The 25,001-nt window shown below is 36.6% G+C and overlaps 2 protein-coding genes across 4 annotated transcripts; both read right to left on the reverse strand.

Moving 5' to 3' along the window:
- Positions 1 to 11,166: 11,166 nt before the first annotated feature.
- Positions 11,167 to 12,126, reverse strand: LOC113279564. Its single transcript, XM_026528250.1, has one exon. The coding sequence runs from the start codon at positions 12,124 to 12,126 to the stop codon at positions 11,167 to 11,169; it is 960 nt and encodes a 319-aa protein (XP_026384035.1).
- Positions 12,127 to 20,711: 8,585 nt separating this feature from the next.
- LOC113282635 (protein FLX-like 4) lies at positions 20,712 to 24,178 on the reverse strand. Of its 3 annotated transcripts, none has more exons than XM_026531680.1 (5): positions 24,039 to 24,178; positions 22,610 to 23,231; positions 22,227 to 22,366; positions 21,627 to 22,037; positions 20,712 to 21,109 (listed from the first exon to the last, which is right to left on the reverse strand). In XM_026531680.1, exons 2-4 carry the CDS (start codon positions 23,137 to 23,139, stop codon positions 21,655 to 21,657), a joined length of 1,053 nt encoding a protein of 350 aa, XP_026387465.1. In that variant the 5' UTR covers positions 23,140 to 23,231; positions 24,039 to 24,178; the 3' UTR covers positions 20,712 to 21,109; positions 21,627 to 21,654. The 3 variants fall into 3 exon arrangements, with proteins under 3 accessions (XP_026387465.1, XP_026387462.1, XP_026387463.1); XM_026531677.1 differs by having other exon boundaries at positions 21,627 to 22,040; XM_026531678.1 differs by having other exon boundaries at positions 21,627 to 22,040; positions 22,610 to 23,247; positions 24,039 to 24,139.
- Positions 24,179 to 25,001: the final 823 nt, after the last annotated feature.

Here is a 25,001-nt window from a genome sequence, read left to right on the forward strand (position 1 = left end):
TGTCGTCGGTATTCAATGAGAACTGTTTTGGCCACAACTTCTTCATCCGAATTCGGAATGACCTCATTCTTTTTATCTTTCAATTCTATTCAAGATGGTGATGAGAAATCCTTAATTTGAATGAGTTAAGATCGGTCTTTGGCATGTGTCTTGACTATGAGCGTTTTGCTCCTTTTCGTCGCACTTCTTCCACTTCTCTTGGACTTGGGCGCTTGGATACTTGGGATACTTCTCTTCATAGCTCTTTTCAGCACTTTGTAGCTCATTTTTGGATGATTCACCTATTAGAGGCAAATAAGAGAAAACAAGAGTAATAATACGAATACATACAAGAATAATAGCTAAAACAAGTATGGAATGGGCACTAAAATCATATGAATTATGCACTTATCAAATTCCCCCACACTTAGCTTTTGCTAATCCTCGAGAAAACTAAATAAAACTAATCCTAAATACAACAACTCCATGTCGTGAGGATACGGTCACTCTTAGCATGAATAACAGGCCTTTAAACCCCTAGGTGTCCCTAGTGGACGAGTTATAGTCTCGTGAGGGCTTACAAGAGGTATACCCACAACACCTACTCCAATTTCTCGCCTTGGAAGAACAACTAAGGATAGACACAAAGTAATAAAGCCAAATAATTAGCTTGCATATGTTCTTTAGCTACAAACATCCCACATACATTCCAATCATCACACATTAGCAATTACTTATGTGTGATATTCAACCTGTTTGCAAAACTCTACTAAGATGGCCATCGTACTTGTTGCAACGTTTGTCACAACAATCGCATACTGAAATCACATGGATAGATAAGAAAATGGAAATAGAAAAGTGAAGTGTGCAAATGTTGACTAAAGATGTTACCCACAATACTTGTATGAATGTCGTCAAAGGATATATATTTATAGCGCAATAGTTGAGAGAAGCACCCATTTAACTCGACCACATGATTAGATACTCTAAGCGCATGTTCCCTTTTCAGCAAGTATGTGATAGTTGCCTTGGATCCTGCACTCCACGCTTGCTTAGGCGACGGAGACAGGGCCGACGTTTCACACATACTGCTGTCAAAGTGTCAAGAACCTCATCAATAGTCTTTTTGACTTGCTATATAATGATGATATGGTTTTTGTTTTCATCGACTATGATTAATCCGCAATTCCGGACCTATCATTTATTAGTGTAGATAAATGAAGAGGAGCCTTATATATATATATATATTTTTTTCTTTTTTTTTTCTTTTCGGCTCACTCTTTATGAGTGTTAGACAATTTTTATGGGGCTTTCAAATACTCAACTAATGATTACCTTGCTACAACATCCACGGTAGTATCATGATCCCACCAAATCACTTTAGAGAAACATAACACTGCAAAGATAAAAAGAAAGTGATTCAGTAATGATTAATTGCGAGGATAAATATTTCAAATGACTACCATATCTTAGTTTCGCATTCAATTATGAATGTATATATTTAAGGATTGTGGAATTGATAACGTGGAACTCAATCCATAGGCGTAAGAACTATTTCAACCTTAAAAAGGTTTAGAGTGTCATCCTAAATAGCTCATAACTAACTCCAAAAGATGAAGTCTCAAGAATGTAAGAAATCAAAGAGTATTATTATGTGTATATGCAAATAGTAGATACTAAATTCTCCCCCACACTTAAACTCAACATTGTCTTCAATGTTCAAAACCGAAAATTCTGATTTCTGACATAACATCCCTGAAAAACTCAAAAACTGTGCAAATGGCTAGGGAACTAGGAAAAACATCCTAAACTAAAGTTGTTCTCCTACGTCTTTTCTATAACGTGTTAAAAGTGCACAGTGTTTCGAAAAACGGTCTGACTTTGATGGCCTCCGGACTGACTGACATGCAATCTGAAAAAGTTCTGGAAAAATACCGAAACTCAAATGTCCAGGCCAATCGCTCCAACTTAACAGACTCCAAATTCAGATTTTCTTTTTGGAAAATAAAGGTGAGTCTGTTCTATTTAAAATTTGGGGTCAACCACTCAAATCGGACTTCGTATGAAGTCTCGCGAGCTATTTTAGTGACAACTGTGCAGTCAGAATTTTCTGACGAGAATTCGTCAAAACTTTCATTATAGATATAGGACTTTGTAAAATATAAGATGAGAATGAAAGATATGATATGAAAAACTAAGAAAACTAAAAACAAAATGGATAGAGATACAAAACCGATGGGTTTCCTCCCACGCAGCGCTTGGTTTAACGTCGTCAAAGCCCGATGTTATTGTTATCGTCCATACACCAGTAATCTGAAAATTTGGTAATCCTTCCAAATAACAATCTGCAATTCAAATAATAGCTTCAAAAAAACATTAACACAAAACATAAATATTGAAGCTATCACTTTGTTGAAGTTTCCCCCACACTTAATCCTTTTTACACTTGGAAGTGGATATAGAACATACAATTCGGGAACTTCAAAAGGTTCCTCAGCTTGGTGAACCTGCACAATACTCAAATCAAACACATCAAGTGGTGGATACTTAGAAGCAAAGTAATCCGTTAAAACTTTATAAGCACATAACTCCAATCCTAAGTGAGGTATTTTCTTAAAAGTTGGGTTAACAACTCTTTGAGAAGCTACTTCGATTAGAGGAAAAGGACCAATAGATATTGAATTATGCAAAGGATTAGACAAACCTTGTTTCGGATCCTCATTCGTAATTAACAGTGAATTATTTACCTCAAGTATATCGTGGTCCTATATCGAACTATTATTATCTAGCTCAATTGGGTCTTCCACGACTTCAATCAATTTTGGTTCAATCTCAATCTCAATTTCTTCGTCAACCTCTTTATCGGAATCGGAATCTTCTCCCAAAAATTCTAGTTCATTGGTGCAAATACTAAGGTCTTCCGTATGAGTCTCCGACAAAGAGAAAGTCGGGTCTACTTCTTGAAAATCAACCGGCCTAAAAACATTGTAATATATATATTCATTGTAACGTTGATATGCATTTGAGTGTGTCACACCGTTCATAACAATGGTTCGGTCATACCAAAGCTCCTCCTTTTGAATAGGCGAATGATCATTATAAAGATCCGAAGTTGGAATAACTTCATCACTGTTACAAAGGATTTCAAAAGGTTGCTCATCTTTCTCCATTTCCTCCTTAAGTTGATTCATGTATCTCCTTAAGTTGTTAATTCCCTCTTGAAGTTCTTGGAGTGATTGATCAACACTTTGTTGATGTTGATCAATAATTTGTAGACGTTGCTCTTTAAGTAACTCCCATGTGGAAAAACTGGCCTTAAACTGAAGCATAAACTGGTCAAACTTCTGTTCAAGTTCAGGATATAAATGATTAGAAGCATAACTATCCTCCAATTCTTGTGATTGTTCACTTTGTTGACCGTCATATGGTTGTTGACATGTATGAGAATATCCATAAGGTTCCGTGGGATATCGATCATAGCCAAAAGGTTGATTTTGATTATACCCATAGGATGGTTGGTAGTTGTCATATGAATGAGATTTAAAACCATATTGATTACCACTATTATATGATTGATCTTGTGCTCCGTACATGTTATTTCTGCAAGGAAACATGACGACTCACAAGAAAAAGAACATCAAAAAAAAAAACAAAAAAAACAAGCTAAACAAATAACAAATCAATTAGCGACTACTCCCCGGCAGCGGCGCCAAAATTTGTATGGGCTGTCGTAGGCTCAACAAATTAATAAATATATTTCCCACTAATTAACTGGTAATATAGCGATAGTAAGAGATCGTTCCCACAGAGAGCTGTGTAATTGATAGGTTATTTGATCAGCAAAATAAAATAAATAACAAAGGGGGGTTTTGGTTTTAAGATAAATATAAAGACAATAAGAAGAAAGGGATGATTAAGGAATCCTTCGCCGTTACCAAGCGGTCACAGGATTATAATACTTATCTATCGTTCGTAAGAACCATTCATCATCAACCGTAGAATAATATCTAGATCAGTGTTATCCCCAAAACTCTTTATATCACTGGATACGGAAGTTCTCGCCTACCAGATTCTGTCCAACGAACCACCAAGTAGTAGATCACTCAAGGTGTAATCCAATCGAATGCCTTAAGCTTTGTGAATTTAGGTTGATCCCAGTAGTTAAACTCTTAGATCAAGGTTTACTTGCTGGTGTTGTCTTCACACACGATTGCTCCACAGAATCTCTCTGTAAGGTCTCGCGATTTCTACTTGTGTAGAGAGTTAATCGACGATTACTTATCTCATAACTTCTACTAGTGATAGAACAATCAATAGACTAATCTGGTATGCATCCCAAATCAATCTAAGAATCATTCATAAACCCTATATATGGTAAATACAAACGATGATGATAAAAACTCTCAAATAGACTTATATTATTAATAAAGCTTCACGCTTAGAACATTGAATTCATCCTTAATCAACAAAGGATTTAGCAACTCATATTACAAAGAAGATGAATAATGGTGGTTTCCCCCTAAAGGGGAAAACCCTAGGTTTTGATTTAGAACTTGTGATATGAGATTCGATGATATTTTTACATAACATGATACCTTTTTATAGGTTTACATTGCTTGGTCTCCAAGTATTTAGTTAGGTTTAGGAACCCGACCCGAAAATATTACATAACGACTCCAAACGTGCCCTTAGGCCTTCCAAGGTGTGAATACACGTTTCACATTTGATAAGTTCGCGTACCAAGTCCGCAAACTTCAAATTCCAGCAGATATTTTCGGAAATAAGTCTGCGAACTCGGTTTGCAAACCCAGTTCGCAGACTTCACTGTCTTCGGTATTCAATGAAAACTGTTTTGGCCACAACTTCTTCATCCGAACTCGGAATGACCTCATTCTTTTTGAATTCTTTTTATATTTCAATTATATTCAAGATGGTGATGTTAAATCCTTAATTTGAATGAGTTAAGATCGGTCTTTGGCCTGTGTCTTGATTATGAGCGTTTTGCTCCTTTTCGTCGCACTTCTTCCATTTCTCTTGGACTTGGGCGCTTGGATACTTGGGATACTTCTCTTCATAGCTCTTTTCATAACTTTGTAGCTCCTTTTTGGATGATTCACCTATTAGAGTCAAATAAGAGAAAACAAGAATAATAATACGAATACATACAAGAATAATAGCTAAAACAAGTATGGAATGGATACTAAAATCATATGAATTATGCACTTATTACCAAATCAATAGTTTCAAGGTTAAAATGCATTTGAATCCTTAACTTGCATTGTTTCGTGAATGGAGTACCGACAACGTGTTTGGATATCACTTAATTTATCCTTTATAATCTAGAACACAAAAGTTAGAAATTAATTTGGATATACAATTTCACGATAATTTCTAAGAAGTATAAAGATTATGAAGCAAAATGATTTTTTTTTCTGGCTTCTAAAATTCACTTCTGCTTTTGGAAAAGCAAAAGTGCTTTTCTTTCTGGTTTTCAAACACCTTATAAATGAAGCGATTCCTTAGAATGGTATTAGTAATTACATCTTTTGTTGAATCTTATATGGGCCATTTACAAAATGGTCATATTTTTTATAATTCAGTTACAAAATGATCCTACTTTTGTAAATTGGTTACACATTGATCCTACTTGGTCCGACATAACAGTTTTTCAGAAAAACGGGGTTAGTTGTCCCCAAAATACCCTCGCTCTTAACTCAAGCAAATGTTAACCACAGTTAACCCATCGCTGACGTGGTGGACACCTCGCTGATGTGATGGACTCGCTAATGTGGCAACAATTTTGTAACTAGATCCTAGCAGACTGGCTCAGGCTGACCAGTCTAATTGCCAAGGCCTGAGCCATTTGCGTTCATCCTGCTGCTCACTAAAATAGCACTTACATCTCATAAAAACATCAAGCTTAGCTGCATTAAGACTTCAACTCAGCTACAACCATCACCACTACAATTCAGACCTTGTTCTTGTCCTCAACTGCAACACTTCACCCATCTCTACATATTAGCACCAGCTTCAGCTCAACACATGCAATGCTTTAAACTGCAATAACCATCACCACTACAAATATCCTACATCACAGGAACCACAACATATAACCATTCCTTCAACTCCATAATACTGCACTACAACAGTAGCCTTGGCACCTTCATTCATCTATTCCAGTCCTTTTCTCTCTCTTTCATTCATCACTTTAGTCCACACCTCAACTTTATCTCATGTATTTGCATCTACACGACGCCACCATCTCAGTTTCTGCATCAAACACCACCATTTCTTCCATCTCTGGCAATTTAGCTCAATACCAAAAGCAACAACTCCATTACCTCCAACCATTTCATGGCACAACTAGTCCTTGCCTGCAAATCAACTCAACACAAATTCTACCCTGCATAAATCTCAGGCAAACCACCATCAATTACTTCACTATCTCCAGCACAATCACAAACTCATTGCAGTAACAGCTTCTTCTTAACCACCAACAACAACATATCCACTACTCAAAACCATTGGACTCCATCATCACTACCCTTCACCATCTCACTGAACTGCAGCTTCATTGTCTCCATAGCCATTGCACCGTTACTGACAGCATCACCATCAACCTTTAAACACCGGGCACTGTTGACTTCAATCAATGACATCCACATCCATCTCAACTCATAACCATTTTTTCTCTTGGCCTCAGCTTCCAACTCATATCCACTGCACCTGCTCAACTGCAAACCCAACTCAACAACCATTATTGTTCTCTTTCCCTGATTCCGGTAGCTTCAAATCCCATCTCCCTTCATCTGAATTCACTAACAACACCAGATTCTTAATCTTCATTGTAATACATGAATTCCCCATAAATCAGCAACATCTCACGAAGAACCCTAAATTCATCTCAAACTCAAATTACCAACAATTTCTGTAGATTCTCGAACTCCAACTCCACATAACCCCTTTTAAATGATAAAAACCCATCTCTAATTTCTTCTGGGTTACCCATCTTCATCTGCTCGATCTCTGAACTGACAGCAACCCCGAACTCAAAACACAAACCCAATTACTTCAATCAAAAACAGGAACCTAGTTACTCAATTCATCACTGAGATTTGAGAATTAACTATCAATTCTTCTTCCTTGTTCTCAATAATCAAAACCCATCTTACAATTCTATCTAAATCTTCTCAATTTTTGCCCAGTTCGAACTCGAATACAACATGAAGAAACCCTAATTATCAAATTACTCTTCTCTGAAACATAATCTTCAAATTGGCACAACAATCTTCTTCTTATACTCAAGATATTTAAACCCATCTTCAATTTGTTACATCCAACCTTAATCTCAATTCAATCGACTCAAGAACCCTAATTCTCTAGTTTACAACTACATCAATCTCTTCTTCTCCTGGAACTCAGAAAACTTCAACACTATCACCTTCTCCACTAATACATCTACAAGATTCTACGAAACACCCACATCAAAACAATTTTGCTTCGTCGACTTGAAATCGACAGAAAGAAGAAAAGAGGAAAGAACGGAAGAAGAAGAAAGACAGAAGAGAAGAAGAAAAAGAATAAGAAAGAAAGAGAGAAGCTACCTTAACCCTCACTGTTATTGCTTAAAAATCACTCCAAATTCAACAGTCGGCATTTTTGATAGATCTCCTTCTCCTGATTTCTCGATCCATACTCGCAAATCTCAATCAGCCATCAGTCTACTAGCCGGCATTTAACCATTGTTGCATATCTGGTTCACTCGTTTGCAGCAGAGTGTTTAGACAAGTCCTTTAAAGTCTATAAAGGATCTGTTTGTGAAGAAAATGACTTGAAACCTCTCGAATTTCTGTAAATCGCCATTGTTGCAGAGAGTTTAGAGAGACATATTCGGCTGAGAAGAAAATGAATCTCAAATGAAAACCCTAAACTGTTATAGTGGGTGTTTTGTTTGAGTGATCTTGTCCGTCCAAAGTATCCTCGAGATGTGCCAGTCACACGATGTATGGTGAAAGATCTAACAAAGTCAGGTTAAAGACAGGCTTGTAATTTTACGAGTTCATTTAACTCTGACTTTATGGGCCCACCCGACTTAACCCTGAAACTAATGGAAGTAGGATTGTTTTGTTAATAGATTGTAATAGTGTGACTAATTTGCAAACCGGGTCTTAATAGTGGGACTATTTCTGAATTTTCCCATCTTATATTCGGACACAATCTTCAATTGTTGTCCTAGAGTAATAGGATATATGATTTTGTATTAAAAGGATACTTTTTGACTGATGCTTATGGAGGTTCCCGACCTTTTCCCAGCTCTAAAAATGTGACCTTTTTTTTTTGAAATAAAAACACACAGATAAACATTAAAATTCAGAAACGACAAAGAGTTACATCATAACTTTTTCAGCTTCAAGCTTGACTTTAACAGACTCGGGGAGATTCATACTCCATTTCCTACTACAATTGTTTGTCCTAGAAAACCTGGCCAGAAGATCTGCCACTTGATTACACTTCCTATTTCTAAAGCAAACAACGACATTTACTAAACAAATAACAAGGTGCTGACACTCTTTAATAATATTACCATCTTCCCAGGGAGAGATATTACACAGGCCATTGATGATGTCCATGACTTTCTTGTTATCGCCTTCCACAATGACATTCTGTATTTGTAGTTGAATGATCCATTGCAGAGCTTTAAATGCCGCAACAGCTTCATCCTGAGTTATATCCCTGACTCTCTCTACCAGTGTCCATATTGACATGTAAAATCTCTTATTATTAGAGCAATTCCAGCATAATGGTTACCAGGCAAAACAGAAGCATCTATATTAATTTTCAGTTTTCCCCTTTACGGAGGAGACCATCTATTCATGTTATCTCTTCTATTATCCATATTGTTGCTCCTGGATCTTAAAACCTGCATCTGAATCAATTGATTGTTACTATGTATTTTATTCTCATTGCAATAAGTGTAAACCCTGGCTTTCAGATTGTTAATGGAACAGTTTTTTCCTTCAAAAACTAGCTCACATCTGGATTTCCATATGAACCACATTGTGATCACAATGAGATTCACATTGACCTGTCTCCCAAAATTGATTCTAGAATCTTTATTGTCCCAAGTTTTTATCTAATGTTGAATATCATCAGTATTACTGAGATCTTGAGCAATATATGGGAAGATAGCATTCCAAATACTTCTGGCATAATTGCAGTGAATAAGCATGTGAGTAGTGCTATCCTCTTCTTCTTGACATCTAGTGCATATGCCATCATGGTCTGGATTGTATCTGTTAAGCTTTTGATTGACTGGGAGAATGTTTTGAGCAATTTTCCACAGGAACAACTCACATTTATGAGGAATTTGGAGATGCCATAAGCCTAACCAGAATTTAGCTTCTTCTTCTTTATTTCTGAGAGTTTGATTGTTGTAGCAGAGAATGGCTTTGTAGGTAGAATTCACAGAGAACATACCATTGGTTGTTAAGGACCAATTCATCTTATCTTCTTGTTGAGTAAGAGGAATAATATTCAGAATTTCTTCCACTTGGTCTTGAGTAAAGTATTCTTGAAGGAGTCCAATATTCCAATTTCTTGTGTTTGAGTCAATGATTTCTGCAACTTTCATGTGATAAGGAATGTCTTCACTGTTTCTGAAATTTTATTGGGTATGTTGGGCAGTGTATCCTTTGATCCAATTGTCTCTGAAGGCATAAAATGACTTACCATCTCCAATTAACCAAATATGAAACTTTTTGATCCATTATATGCCTTTACTGATGCTTTTCCAGATAGCAGTTCCTTTCTCAGAAATGTCTTCATGAAGAATGTTCTCATTTCTGAAGTAGTTTGCTTCTAGAATGGTGGCCCATTTCTTATCCTTTTCATTAATTAATCTCCATGCCAGTTTAGTGATCATCGCTTCATTGAAGATCTTCAGATTTTTGAACCCAAGTCCTCCCCATCTTTTAGGGATTGAAATTGCACCCCAAGAGATGAAATAGTAACCTCTTCCATTGTTCTTGTTCCACCAGTATTTTCTTTGGGAAGCTTCAAGATGGTTTATGGTTTGTTGAGGAAGAATGAAACATCCCATCTGAAATTGAGCCATGGAATTAGTGACAGCCTGAATTTGTGTACTTCTGCCTGCTTGATTTACCATACCAGCCTGCCAATGTTGAATTCTTGTCTTCATCTTTTCATGGATGTTTTTGAAGCACTTATTTCTCCCTTTGCTCATGAAAAAGTTAATTCCCAGGTACTTTTCATCCAAAGGCATAGTTTTCATTCCCATCATGTTGCAGATGTCAATCTTGATGCCCTCATTTAATCTCTTACTGAAGTGTATGCTGGATTTGTTGAGATTTATCATTTGTCCTGAAGCTTCACAAAATTTATGTATGACCTTTTGCATACTTTCTATAGAAGATCTTTTAGCTGAGGAGAACAATATGCAATCATCTGCAAAGAATAGATGTGAAACTGGAGGACCATATCTTGCAGGGTGAATGGGAATTATGACCTTGTTATCCACTTCAGCTTGGATCATCCTACTAAATCCTTCCATACAGATGATGAAGAGATATGGAGATAGGCTATCTCCCTGTCTTAATCCTCTTGTAGGAACCATTGCTTGTATTGGAGAACCATTTAGAAGAATTGATATAGTAGTAGTTGAAATACATTAGTTGACAAGCTGGCGCCATCTATCACAGAATCCAAGTTTCAGAAAAATTTCATTGATGAAGCTTCATTCCATCCTGTCAAAAGCTTTTGACATGTCCAATTTAACAGCCACAACACCATGATAAGATTTTGTGTTCTTCATGTATTGAACAATTTCATGAGCTATGATGGTATTGTCCAATATATTTCTACCTGGTACATAAGCAACTTTTCATGGGGATATGATTTTATGGAGGATTGGTTTTAACCTATTTTTCATGATTTTTGAGATGATTTTGTAAGAGATGTTGCATAAGCTTATGGGTCTGAAATCTGAAGGAGTTTGAACACAGTTATGCTTTAGGATGACGGTTTGAAAAGTATGATTTAATTCCTTGAGAATTTTACCAGTTTTAAAGAATTCCCGCACCATCTAAATAACATCTGTGCTAACAGTCTCCCAATTTTGCTGGTAAAACCCTGCTTGAAAGCCATTTGGGCCTGGAGCAGACCAAGACTTTATTTGGAACACACTTTCCTGATTTCCTGAGAGGTTGGAACTGCAGTAAGTTTATTGTTTTCCTCTGCAGTGATGCATGGACTTATGAGGTTCATTATCTCATCATTCTTTTCAGGATTAGAAGTAGTAGTTATTTCTTGAAAGTGCTCCAACAATATTTGTGTGATTTCTGCTCTTGTATTTTTCCACTCACCATCAACACTCTTTAGAGAATGGATTTGATTTGTCCTCCTTCTATAGTTGGCTTGAGCATGAAAGATCTTTGAATTTCTTTCTTGATATCTTATTGTACTTTCTCTTGATTGTTGGTAAGCAATTCTGTTCTTCACTTCATATAGAGATTTAACTTGTTGTTGACATCTTTGATGATCCTCCATATTTATCTGAGGCTGATTGATTATTACTTGAAGTTGTTCCTGAACCTCTTTTATTTTTGTATCAGTGTCTCCATACTCCTTAATTCTCCATATCTTCAAGCCATTCTTAACTCGTCTTAGCTTGTTTGTGACTTTAAAAGCTTCAGTGCCCTTCTTTGAGCATACCCAATTTTTCTTGATTTCTTCTTTGCAGGTGCTATTTGTGAGCCAGTGTTCATAGAATCTGAATGGTTTGCTGAGACTTTCATTTTGAGGATTGGTGTTTAGTAAGATGGGAGCATGATCTGAGCCACATGGGATAAGGTTGTTAAGTATTTCATTTGGAAAGATAGTCATCCAGCTGGGTAAACAAAGAGCTCTATCTAATCTGGTTCTGACCTGATTGAGTTGATCTCTATGGTTTGACCATGTGAAAGGGCTACCAGTAAATGGGATATCTATGAGACCAAGCTCTGAGATGGTGTTGGTTATGATTGGATGGGATTGAGTAGGGTGTATTGAGTAGCTTTGTCTTTCATGGCTATATAGGGTTGAGTTGAAATCTCCTATAATGACCCAAGGGAGATTCATATTTTCACCCATTTCATGAATGAATTTTCATTGCACCTGTCTTTCATTGTCATAAGAAGAACTATACAAGCAAGTAAGAAACCATTCAACATTAGAGTCATGATTCTTGACAATGAGGTTGACCATATATGTTGAGGAATGAATGAACTCAAACTCTATACCATCTTTCCATAACAAAGCTAGACCACCAACTCTAACTCTATCTTCATTGCACCATATATTTGGATAATTCATTTGTTTTAGGAGATAACTAGCTTTCTTTATGGTTGATTTTGTTTCAGCTAAGAATATAATGCCTGGGCTATAGTTAAATATGCAATTCTTAAGGTGATCCCCAGTAAGTTTATTTCCTAGCCCTTGAAGATTCCAACTAAGAATTCTCATATTTATCTTATGCAAGTAAAGATTAGAGGCTTTAATTCTATTGAAAAACTGAAGATAAATAGAAAAATGAAAGTTGATTGTAATTTCCATTGAGTTTCCTTTCCCTGCCTCAGCTCCTTGATAGCTTTCAATGTGTTTGTCCCAGTCATCAACTCCTTGATTGTCCATCTGCTGCTCATTCTCTTCTTCCTCTTCAATAGGTTCACTGATGTTATTAGAGTTGTTCCTAGAGCTTTCTGCTTCTCTGGTCCTCTTAAACCTTCTTATGCCACCTCTTCTGCTACTTTGTCCTCTTTGACTTGCAGGAATTGCTGAAGAACTTTCTCCTTCATGGGTTTGTTTAGGATAAAAAGAGTTGCAGTAATGACCATCCTCTGGCCTGACAAATGGAATCAAATTTGTTCTCCTGCTTCTGTTATTCTTCTTTGGGGAGATTCTTGTAGGAGCCTCATCAATCTTCCAGAACTCATTAGTTGTCATGCTGTAAGGAATCTTATCCAAGAATCTAATGATTTTCTGAGAGAAATCTCTGACATCTTTAGCTTTATTTTTGCAGTCATCCATATCATGATCAATAATGAAGCAAGAAGGGCATAATTGATGAGGTTGTTTCTGGTAAAAGAATGTAATCCATTGAATGCAATCAGCAGCATTCTGGCTTAGAACTCCTCTGTAGAGCGGCTTCGAGACTTCAATTTCAATTAGTGCTACAACATCGTTATTCTCCACTGGTTTGGCATCTTCTGGATCTAATTCCAAAAAAATTTCGACAATTTTTCCCATTTCATTTGCCTAAAAACCGTGACCTAAAGCCTCTTTTCCCACTTAATTTTCTATTGAGTGGAAATCCATACGGAAAGAAATTTCAAACGAGCAATGCTTTTCTGTTTCAAAAAAAAAAAAAACGAAAAACGAGCAATGGTAGAAAAAACGGTTACCCATTGCCCATTTACAATTGTGAAAAATACTAGAACCCCCTACTATATGGGTTCAATAAATAGAAGCCCCACATCAACTCCATACTTTCACTTTTTAATATTTCTAGGCCCAGAACTTTAGATTTCAGGATTTGGTAATAAAGTTTAGGGTTTGGGAGAAATTCGTAATACCAAAAATACCCTTTACTATATATACCTAATGAAATAGGCTATAGGTTTCATTTCCAGATTCATTTTCATTTTCACTTTCTCTCTCCATCTAAAACCAGAGCCGCTCTCATCAGATTCATTTTCTAGGGTTTTATTGATTCTATATACTACGAAGAGGAAGAAATAGATTCTATGATCTCTACTTATGTATCTATTGATGATGTTTTTGTATCTTCATTCATTTTTGAGTAAGTCGAAATCGAGATGTAGAGACGATGAAAATTATCATCAACAAGTAGAGCTGAAGATTCAACAACAAAAAAATTTGAGAAAGATAAGTTTCTCCCTTCTAATCATATTTAAATCAATTTCATGTGATTCTGAAGTAAAACTCAGAAGATACTAATTCTTATGTCTCTTGAAAATCTAATTAACTTTGATTTCAACTGAAATTTCTTGATTAATTCATGATCATAGTGTAGATCGGTTATCATCTTATACTGATCTTCATGTTGAGTTAAGAAACTTAAAAAATATTTGTCGTCAAATTTTCTAGGGCTTACTGCTTAAAATTGATTTGTCTCTTAATTTGTAATATCGATCGACAATTGGATTCGTGATTAGAACATCTTAGTGCTTATTACCATCTGAATCGATTTAAGTATTTACTTACTTTTGATTTTCGATATGATCTGAACTCAAGGTACTAATCTAATATCAATGGGAAATCCGTATCCACTTTTTCTGTTTCCTTGCCTATCTTAAAACTCATTTCGCTGATTAGCTTTACTGGGAACGTATACATACTATATAAGTAGTACGGTAGCTGTAAATGATGTTTCATATAGTAAGTTTCAATAGATATAATTGGTGCTTTATTTTATGATTTGAGCTGATTTGGAAATATGACTTCTGTTAGTCTTTCCTTTGGTGATGTTTGTATCAATCAAAAGCTTTCCGCTCTTTAAATTTGACTTTGTATGGTGCATTTTACGAATTGATGTATGTTCATTACTCCCTTGTAGATGAGTAATGGGATGGTTAAGCCAACTACCTTCTTTGAAGTGTTACTTGAACTCTGTAGTCTTCAAAATGTAAGTAATGAAATCAGGTCATTGAGGCTGTAACGATTTTGGGTGGAAATTCGAATTTAAGAAGTTCAATTCGACCCTTTTGAATCCTTAATTGTGAGGTAGTGTTGACTTTTAAAGCGTTTTTTTGTGCAGGTTGTTGTTTTCCATAGATCGTTGTGTAAGTTCGTGTAATTTTGCAACACAGGTGGAGTTTGGATACAAGATCTGAGTCAAGGTCAGCTGCAAATAGCTGTTGTTTTCATTATTCATGGTAACTTGATATTAGATTAATATGCTTATGAACTTAAATTTGATCTTTCAGTGTACTCTGCTCAGGGATAATGTCATGGTCAAAGGCATTTGCCTGAAGGACAAAATGGTAGAATCCATGGAATCATAAAGGATGCACACAAGAACTCAATTTGGACTTCCTGGCTGTGCGAGTTCAAACTTTTCACCTGATTGGGGTTCAGTCATTCAGCAAATGAATCTGCTCGCGTCACAGAACAGAGAAGAACAAATACAAGTTGTAGCAATATCTGTTATGAATCTGATTCTTAAAAGAAGCAACCCTTGGTTGGAGACAGAAAGGTATGTTTAAGTGGAGTAACATTTCTAACCAAATTTTTCAACAGCTTCGATAGTGTGATTGTGCTTGAACCAGGTTTGGCCAAAAATTATTATTTGAAAATCTAAGCTATTGGTTACAAAGTTGGCCATAAAGTCTTATAAAGGTTCTTCTTCTTTTCCCTTATTAATTATACTTTGGTCAAGCTAATTGATTCCAAATTATGACTTAAATAGTCTCTTATTGATGTTTAATTTGATTGTATCCAGGTTCTGTTGTTTATAAACTTTAAGAGTTGTTAACAGGGTCTAGCAATATTGTTGCTTAATGTGGTTGGATGCATTTTATATGTGTACTATCAGATTACAACGCGTTTGTATGCGTGTCAGCAGATATTAGTAGTGATGGTGCTTTTGGAGTAGGTAGTCGTTTTTTTATATCCATAGAAATCTTGAACTGTTTATGAAGTGGTATTCGTTAATGAATCATTTGTAATTTGTAATTTTCAGGTGTTTATGTTTGAGGCAGCTGTGAAGCATGTGAACTGGTCTACAAACGAATATGTGGTAATTTTGGTGATGGAGGTACAGGTTTTGGAGGAGGATGAGAAGGTAGTGGTGGTGGCAAGCAGTGGTTCATGTGTGTCTGTTGAAAGGTAAATATTGAGCAATATTCGTTTCCATTTTTCTTCTGGCACTAGTTCATGTATGTATAGTGTATTGGCTCATTGTATTTATCATCAACATTAAGCATTGGTATGGACTATTAGCTTTTGAAGTATGATGCCTTCAGACTTTACAAGTACGCAAGTTATATGAATGTGTAGCTGCTAGTTACACATGCTACTTAGAACTGTAACTACTAGTTACACATGCTAATTAGATGTGTAACCGCCAGTTACATATGATAATTTGATAGAGCTAGGTATGGAAAAAGTGATCTGAATCGAAATCTACAGATAAGAGTACTGCTTTAGATGTAGAAGAGCTTGCTGAACAGTTGGGTCTAAGATCAAAATTCTATGTGATTGGATTTTCTATGGGAGGGAAGGAGACTTGGGGCTCCCTCAAATACATCCCTGACATGTATGGTTTTGCACCTTCACTTTTATCTTTATTGAACTTGATTTGCTGAACAAATTTTGTTGTACTAGACATTGGACATTTCTTACGAGTTTAGGTGTAAGACATTAGACATTTCTTTACATTATGTGGATGTGTAACACTCAGTTACACAAGTCAGGTGCATCTGTAACTCTCAGTTACACTTTTTAGATGCACCTGTAACTCCTAGTTACACTATTCAAATGCATGTGTAACTCTTATTTACAGTAGTTAATCTTCTCACATCATGCATTCATGTTTACTATGTTCTGGTCTGATACTGGAATACTACTCAGGCATGTATGAATAAATAAAATGTGTGCTTTATATGGATGTGTAACTCTCAGTTACACAAGTCAGGTGCATCTGTAACTCTCAGTTACACATGATATATGCATGTGTAACTCCTCTTTACAGTAGACAGATGCATGTGTAACTCCTAGTTACACATGATAAAATGAACAAAATTGCAACCAAAAAATTCCGCATACTAGGTATCCAAGTCATATGCATGTGTAACTGTCAATTACACGTGACAAATGCATGTGTAACTCCCAGTTACACATGCTAATATAGGTTATCATGTATCTTTTCTGTAATTTTTGTTCTATAATTTTTCCTTACAATTGTTCTATAATATTTTTATTTTTATTTTTTTGCTTTTTTTTTTTATCCAATCTAATCCATGGATGTTTATTTTATTGCAGATATGCAAGCATTTTGGAGTGAGGAAGACAAGAAGGAAAAGGAAAACTTCTATTATACGATTCAGTGGATTATTTCTAGTGTTTTTATTGTGTTCAATAACAACCGATTACTATAAATGGTAAATAGAGAAATTATTGTAAATGAATATTAAACCAATATATGTATTTTTGGTATATTTCTTTTTGACGTGTAACTTTTGACTATGCATGCCATAAGCATGTGTAACTTCTAGATACACATGCATACGGATGTGTAACTTCTGGATATGCATGTGTAACTTCTCGTTACACATTCCTTCTGGATACACAATATGAATGTGTAACTTCTGAGTACACATGTCATATGCATGTGTAACTTATGTGGGACGTGGTGATCGGAGGTGGTGGTTGGCGGTGGTGGTGATCGGAGGTGGCTGGCGGTGGAGGTGGTTGGTGGCGGTGGTGGTCGGAGGTTGTTTGACGGCGGTGGTTGGTGGCAGTGGTGGTCGGAGGTAGTTGGTGGTGGTGTTTTGCGGTGGCTGTGGTGGTCGGAGGTGGTGGGAATATCATCACATTATATTTTAATAATTTTGGGCCTAAATTTGAATTTTATTTAATTATGGGCTCGACAATATGCATAAGGGTATCAATGTATTTTAATAACTCGGGGCCTAGATTTAAACTTCTTTTAACTAGGAGCCTCATATTATGGGTTATCCATGGGTTGGGCCTTGGCCTAATTTTCCCTTTACAATTTAATTGGGGAATGCGACTGGGGATAGGCTCTTCCCAAGAAGAGTTTTCTGGGGACCAACCTTTTTTTGGGGGGACCATTGTTTTATTTTGGGTAAGACATCAGAAGTAATTCTAGGTCACCCCTTATCTAAATATTTATATTAATACCAAAATTACTCTCTTGATTATTTTTGTATAATGATTAGTTAGTGTGATTAATCATTGATTAAGATTAAATTAATAGATTTTTTTTTTTAAAAGTAGAATTATTGAGTGACTAAAGTGATAGAAGAAGAAGAAGATGGAGGAAAAAATTATTTTGAGATGGGTGAATATGGAGAAAAAACATCCTCTGGGTACCGAAGTATGCTTGTAACTTAGTGAATGTTATAAATGGCCTAAAATATCTTCAAAATCAAAATTGTAACAAAAAATTTCAACCAGGTCAACAAAGTTCGGTTAGATTATATGAAGAACATGAAACCGAACTTTCTGCAAATGCAGTTCGGTTAATAAATCCAAAATCACAGGCAAACGAACCAGAGCTTTAATGGAGATTTTGTTTGCTCGGCTAGCTGATGAAAAATCAAATGTCACCGAACTACTATGCTTGAGTTTACAGAGTTTGTTCGGTTCAGTCGACTCGACCATGTTGTAACCGAACTTTAAACAACATAGTTCGGTAAGTTCGCAATTTTTTTTTTTTTTTTTTGCGATTAAACCGAACTCAACATTTGACTATACAGAGAAGAGTTCGATTTTGGAATTATTTTTGCGAGTTAACCGAACTCATTATATAGGTTTTCTGAGTAAAGTTCGGTTAGGATTTTTTTTTTGCGATTAAACCGAACTCAACATTTGGCTATATAGAGAAGAGTTCGGTTTTGAAATTATTTTTGCGACTCAACCGAGCTCAGGTGTTCGGTTAGGCAAAAAAAAAATTCTTAGTCGAACTGTTCTTCGTGTTCTTCATTTTTAAAAGTTCGGTTGTAAAACTAGGGTTTTTTTCAAAATTATCCTAACCGAACTTAATACTGTAACCTCCAAATTCAACATATTTTGATGACTACAGCTCAAAATTTCAATCAAAAACGAATTAGAAGTAATGGGTTTGTGGGAAAATATTTATGGATAGGTTTGTTTATAAAAGATTGATTAACCGATGATGAAAACTCAATGAATCGACGACGATGAAAATTTGATGATTTTGATTAGATTTGTATACGATCAGGCTTAGATGATTATATATTGATGAAGAAGAGAAGAAGAAAAATTGTAGAATAGAGGAAGAAGAAATTGTAGATTAGTTATAATTTTAATTAGGTAAAAAGGTAAACTAGTTATCTCCATTTTTTAGGACACCCCTTATAATTATAGGGAAGGTGGCCTAATCAAATCATGATCCTCAAAAAACTCATAGTCCCAAAAAATGATTCATTCCCAAACTCACATGAAAAGGCGTTTAGGAATGGCTTGGGAAGAGCCATAAGATCAGTCTGATGATGGGTATTTACTGTTAATACACTGGGGTGTAAGAATAGTAATCTCCCTTAAAAAGGACCCGGTCAACTTCTGAGGAAAGATACGACGCGGCTATCCAGAAGATTTTTCTTAGGGGAGTGGAGTATTATTTTATTTTAAAATTTGAATTTTGGTAGTGGAATATGGAATACAGTAAAATAAGAATAGAGAAAGAAAAAAACCTTTTTCCCGTTTCCTTGTTGGCAGTTGATGACTCTGATTCTCCTTGTCTTTATCCGTTTTTAGTCCCACCAGCTCTTAAATTTATCTCGTGTTTCCCGATCTACGCTATTACAAGGCGCCGAGACTCGGAGTCTTGCTGGCATAGCAAAAGAAAAGAATACCAAGTGTCTAATGATTCGTGAAAAGGTGGCTCAACTTTCTAAATACATTAATTACTTAGCCGTTTCATGTCAGTACAAACAACGAGTAGTGATTTATCATTTCTTAATCCTAATGATAAACCCACCAAACGCTCATTTTTGTCCAAAGCTATAATTAAGGATAAACTAATTTCTTGTGATTGTCTTTTTCTTTTAAAAGGGTCGATGTGTACTTGTACCTGTCATGGCTTCGCTCATCTAGATGTAGAACAGTAGTATGCCAGATTGACCCTCTCCCCTTCTCCTCTGTTTTTCTGTTAAGCTGGTGTTTTGAATAAAACCGAAGCGGCTTCCCATCCCCACCTTTATAAACCGCAATTTTACACACCTATATATCATTCCTATCCACCGTAAATTTCATACTCACCCTATCCCATAGAAAAACAGGGGCTCCACTTTAAAAATGAGCCAATAAAACATGGACATATAGGAATGTAAAAATTTTGGGATATAAAAGTGGAGGTTTCTAGCATTTTCGGAATAAAACCGGGTGGCCTAATTCTAAGTCTTGAATATTGAGATCACAGAGGCAGAGCTAAGATTTTCAAATTTTTGACACTATTTTTATTTTTTTTTATTTTTGAATGATTGAGAATTATTATTAAGAAGAAAAAGATACTATTTTAGTTTAATGCAAGTACACTAAATAATTACAGAGTGCGGCCACTTGTATATGTACAATTTAGTTTTTGTCGAGAATAGGGCCTTCCTTTCTTTGTCTCATTGGTGTTAGCCATGTGAGAAATATGGCACTAGCTACACAAATTGAGACACCTAAATTTATATTTGGTGGGAATTATTATCCAGTGGAGGAGTCTTGTCAATTAACTAGTACTAGTTGTTTTTGAGTTTGATGATTTTGGAGCTAATTATTATCAAACTACTGAATTATTAATTAGGCATGTGTGTAGATTTGTCTACTTTAAAGGCGGCCGAGTAATCACCTGCATCTTTCAGAGGCTGCTAATCACGGACTCATTCCACTGTTTCAAAAGGCTAAAAAGCACTGGAGTATAATTAAGCAACAAAATAATCAAAATATTAGGGAGTCAAACATGATCCAAAGTTCCAAACTTTTTTAATCAAAAGATAATACACAACACTTTACTTTACATTTAAGAAACTTGACCAAATCTGGGGTGTTTGTTTAAGTCTAGCCTTGTTTGACATTTCTTTTCTTTTCTGATAGAGAAATCTTGTTTGACATAAATGCACAAGCCTGTTCTCGTTTTTTCTTTGATGGGAACCTTGTTCATCATCTAGGGACGCTATCAGGACCATGACATAAATGAACCTCAAGACCAGTAGTAAGGTTGTTATCAGTCCCTTATTTACTCCGACGAAGACCTCAAAACCAGTAAGGTCGTGGCGTGTTTAGTATCTCCGCGTACACTTGTGCTCTCAATAGCGACGACTCGCGGTTGGACAAAGATCGGATCGTCCAGTTGAAAAGTCTGTCAGTAAGTAACCCCAAAGATGATCTCTTGCATTAGAATTTTTCAAAACACTCAAAGTGACTAGCTAATGCACGCCAGGAATGTAATACTATCTCATTTCAACACATCCATGGACAGCCAACTCAAGTGACTAGCTAATGCACATTGGGAATGCAATACAATCTCACTTCTACAAGATACGCAAACATAAACCGACAGCACTAGACATCTATGGTGTTTACATACAAAATGCAAATTGAAAACCCAGTAAACACTCCACAGGGTAACAGGTGACCGTTTCCTTAACTGTCTCTAATTCTGTAGCAGCCAAGTCATAACTAAAGCACGGAAATAACTGTCTCTATTTGAGTTACAATTATGAATTGTCAGTTATGCCGAAGAACGAATGTAAAAGATAATCTAGCTCAGTGGTAAATTGCATTTTCATTATAACACAGTTACACCGAGTAAAACAATATAAATTAGTTTGGATAACTTTACATACTGCCCATAATATTATGAAATTTACATTTACCTCGAAGAGTTAGAAGAAGTCCATTATTTCATCTTTCGCATCCGCTCCTGGCCCCACTACTTACTGTGGTACCCCCAGCACCAACAACAGCACCACCATTACTACTGCTAGCAGAACCAGCAAGGGCGGTAGTGGCGCCCCTTGCATATACATTTTGTGCATCACCTGATGTCCCAACACCAGTCTTTATAGGATTCCCATTGTAGCCACCATCAACTTGGGCAGCAATCACCGGGGTAGATGGTGGAGGAGTGGATGGTGGAGGTGGAGGAGGTGGAGGTGGGAGAAAAGGAGGTGGAGGTGGAGGCGAAGGTAGGAGTAAAGGAGGGGGAGGTAGGAGTGAAGGAGGGGGAGGAGGGAGTGCTGCGTAAGGATCTTGGTTTCCGAAAACTTCTCCATAAGCATTTGATGCTGCTAGATGTAACAAATATTAATAGGATGAGTTTATAAAAAAAAACCACAATTAAGATTAACTCAAAAAGGAATCTAGAGATCAAGCATTTCTAATAGATAAATTTAGAAGCTAAACAGGGACACTAATAGTATTTTTAGTCTACTGATCGATTGGGATGGAGAGGGAGGGAGGGAGGGAGGGAGTACCATAAGCTCTGTTTTCTGCATTGGCCACCTCGGCACGTAACTTCTCCACTTCTTTTGCCATTGACATCATAATGTTCTCCATTCTTTGCAATTGTTCTACTAGCTCCACGTTCAAACCCTTTTCGGATTCAAACGTGACCCTTTATCCACACATCAAGTACATAAAACTGTGTTAGGCTCATAGGGTTTGCTTCCAAGGAACTGTAAAGTAAAAACTGCTCTTGAAGGTACACCTAATAGCACAAATGCAATATTTTATACTTAGTTTATAAACTAGGATAATTCGACCAGTAACTTGGTCCATTTTAGAGTATATGCGAGAGTCTAGAAATTGGAAAACAGTAACTAGATTATACAAGGGTTGGGGGTTTCGCTTCACTTACCGTAACCTCTGGTGTTCTTGGGACAAACTATTAAGCTCTCCATGGAGCTCTGGTAATGATTTGACCCCAGACTGGGTCTCCTGTAATTCCTGAGTAGCGTGTTTAATTTGAGCATTAAGCTCATGCCTCACAACAATTAGGGATTTTGCCTCCATATGTGCCTGTAACCGTTCTTTCTTAATACTCTCCCCAGCCCTAACATCCTCCTCCATTTTGGCCATCTTATCCACCAAAAGTCGAATCTGAATATCACTTTCTGTTCCGATGCTTCTGATGTGAGCCTGAAGCTTCTGCATCTCCTGCTGAGCATCAACAAGTTCGTGTCTTAGGGAAACATGAGTATCTGCCAATCTCTGATTTTCCATAGTGTATCGTTCTATGTCTGCTTTTTGAGCAGCCAGCTTGTTCTCCAGGAGCTCACGCTCGCTCGGATGACGACGCTCCAAAGGGTGGTGAGCAGGAAATGGACCACGACATGCCATCCCTTGTATAAAATTTCCCTCGAATGTAGACGGAACATGTCCAGCCATCTATCCAAAGGTTGTTCTCATAATCCCCAAGAAGTTAGAAATACTCTAGACAAGTTTGAGGAGCAACGTAATCTTGATTCAAAAGATTTCACCTGTAAAGAGTTTGAACTGCATGAGTTGAATGTCAATACAAAGTTTTTAAAAGCATTACTGGGCAATTAAACAGATGGTTGAACGACATGCCAGACGACATTTCCATGAGTATGAGCTCCTCTATTTCTAATATATAAAAAAATACAGACGACAATGTAAGATTACTTACAACCACAACACTGAATCAAATGAAGAACATAATTCTGCTTTAGCATGTCGACAACTAAGCAAGCATAGAAGTCGATCTCTTATAGGTTAGCTTCAAAGTTCTAGTAGGCCTCATTTAGGCTGACCAAGGTTTCTCTACATAGCCTAACATGCACACGATATTCTAAGCAGCACATATTAGGTTTATCTGGAGGTGAAAAACTTCTTCCAGAATAAATTTGACAATACCACCTATACTTGAATATCAGTTCAACTTTCCTGTTGAACTGCTGCTGTTCTCTTGTTACTGAATCTATAATCTCTGACATAGAGAGAAATCATATAGACATTGTGACAACAGTAGAGCTAAGTATACAGAAATAGAAAAAAATTGAAACCTGTACAACCATTATTAAAAATCACAAAAATTTATTCAATTTCAATTTCTGAATCAAAACTTTAGAAAACAATAAAACCCTCTATTCAAAATCCTTCAATTAACTTCAATTTCACTCACCCTTTTTTCGTTTCAAACTTACATGATTAAGCAATGAAATTCATGCATTTGTAAAATCAAATTAAACTAACAAATTTTAAGATAATTTGGGTTCAAAAAAGAAATCAGAAATCAAACAGAAGCACCGTAAAGAATTACTTACGTCGATGCTAGAGATTTCTTGTTCCTGTTGGGTGACTGTTCTTCAGCTTTGTTCGACAATCGCTGAGGTTCTAGTCGGATTTAATTAGGTTGGGATGTTTCTGTAATAAGTCTAAACTTTTGATAGTAGTTTGAGAGGAGAAATAATGATTCTGGACGAACAAATAGAAAGGTGGGACCAGGTGGCCCCCAAAAGTGGGGGCTGACGTCGATGCCGGAGATTTCTTGTTCCTGTTGGGTGACTGTTCTTCAGCTTTGTTCGACAATCGCTGAGGTTCTAGTCGGATCTATCAGGGTCGTTTGCCACCGAGGGTCGTTTTCCAGGTGATCATACAGTCTGTGCGTTTTCATCTGATCAAACCGATTTTGTATGATCCTTGATCATCATCTTCGGTCCTCAGCTTTATTCCCCTCCAGTACAGCTACACTTTGATACCTTTTTCGACCTAATCAGCATCTCGTGCAGTGATATATCTCCTACTAGGGTTTCAGTCTTCTAGGGTTTTTACAGTCAACCTTCTCCCAATGCTTGAAACTGTTTCCTGTGCAGTTTCAACAACTCTCACATCTCATGCCTGGACTGCAACCCCCCTTGATAGTCCGGGTTTCTCCAATTCTGCAGGCTGTGGTGATCTATACCAATGCCCTTTCCATGGCATGGATGGGTGCAAGAATGGCGTAGGAGAAAGAGGTTTAATGAGAGGTTCCCTGTTTAACCATTTGAAGAATCAACATTACAAAAGACAGGAAGGTAAAAGTCGATGCCGTGAGAGGGTACGTAGCAATGGAGCCGTTTACATGTCTTGGGAATCAGTTTTGCATCATTTGAAGAGTTGGCTTTGCTCTCAATGTATGCATATTAATGCATGGGGAAAGAAGTGCAAGCTGCATCAGGGAGACGTAGTGTCAGCTCCTGTTACCGTCGTTGGTGTAGAAGACCTAGCAGCCCCAATGCCCTCGCACG

The sequence above is a fragment of the Papaver somniferum genome, chromosome 5 (assembly GCF_003573695.1).
Source record: "Papaver somniferum cultivar HN1 chromosome 5, ASM357369v1, whole genome shotgun sequence".
In the NCBI taxonomy this organism is placed as follows: domain Eukaryota; kingdom Viridiplantae; phylum Streptophyta; class Magnoliopsida; order Ranunculales; family Papaveraceae; genus Papaver; species Papaver somniferum.

Coding starts and splice junctions, on each gene's coding strand:
- LOC113279564 (XM_026528250.1), bottom strand. CDS start 12,126: ATGGGTGAAAATATGAATCTCCCTTGGGTCATTATAGGAGATTTCAAC.
- LOC113282635 (XM_026531677.1), bottom strand. CDS start 23,139: ATGGCTGGACATGTTCCGTCTACATTCGAGGGAAATTTTATACAAGGG. Junction 22,367..22,609: donor CAAGAACACCAGAGGTTACG/GTAAGTGAAGCG, acceptor GTGTGGATAAAG/GGTCACGTTTGAATCCGAAA. Junction 22,041..22,226: donor TGCAGAAAACAGAGCTTATG/GTACTCCCTCCC, acceptor TGTTACATCTAG/CAGCATCAAATGCTTATGGA.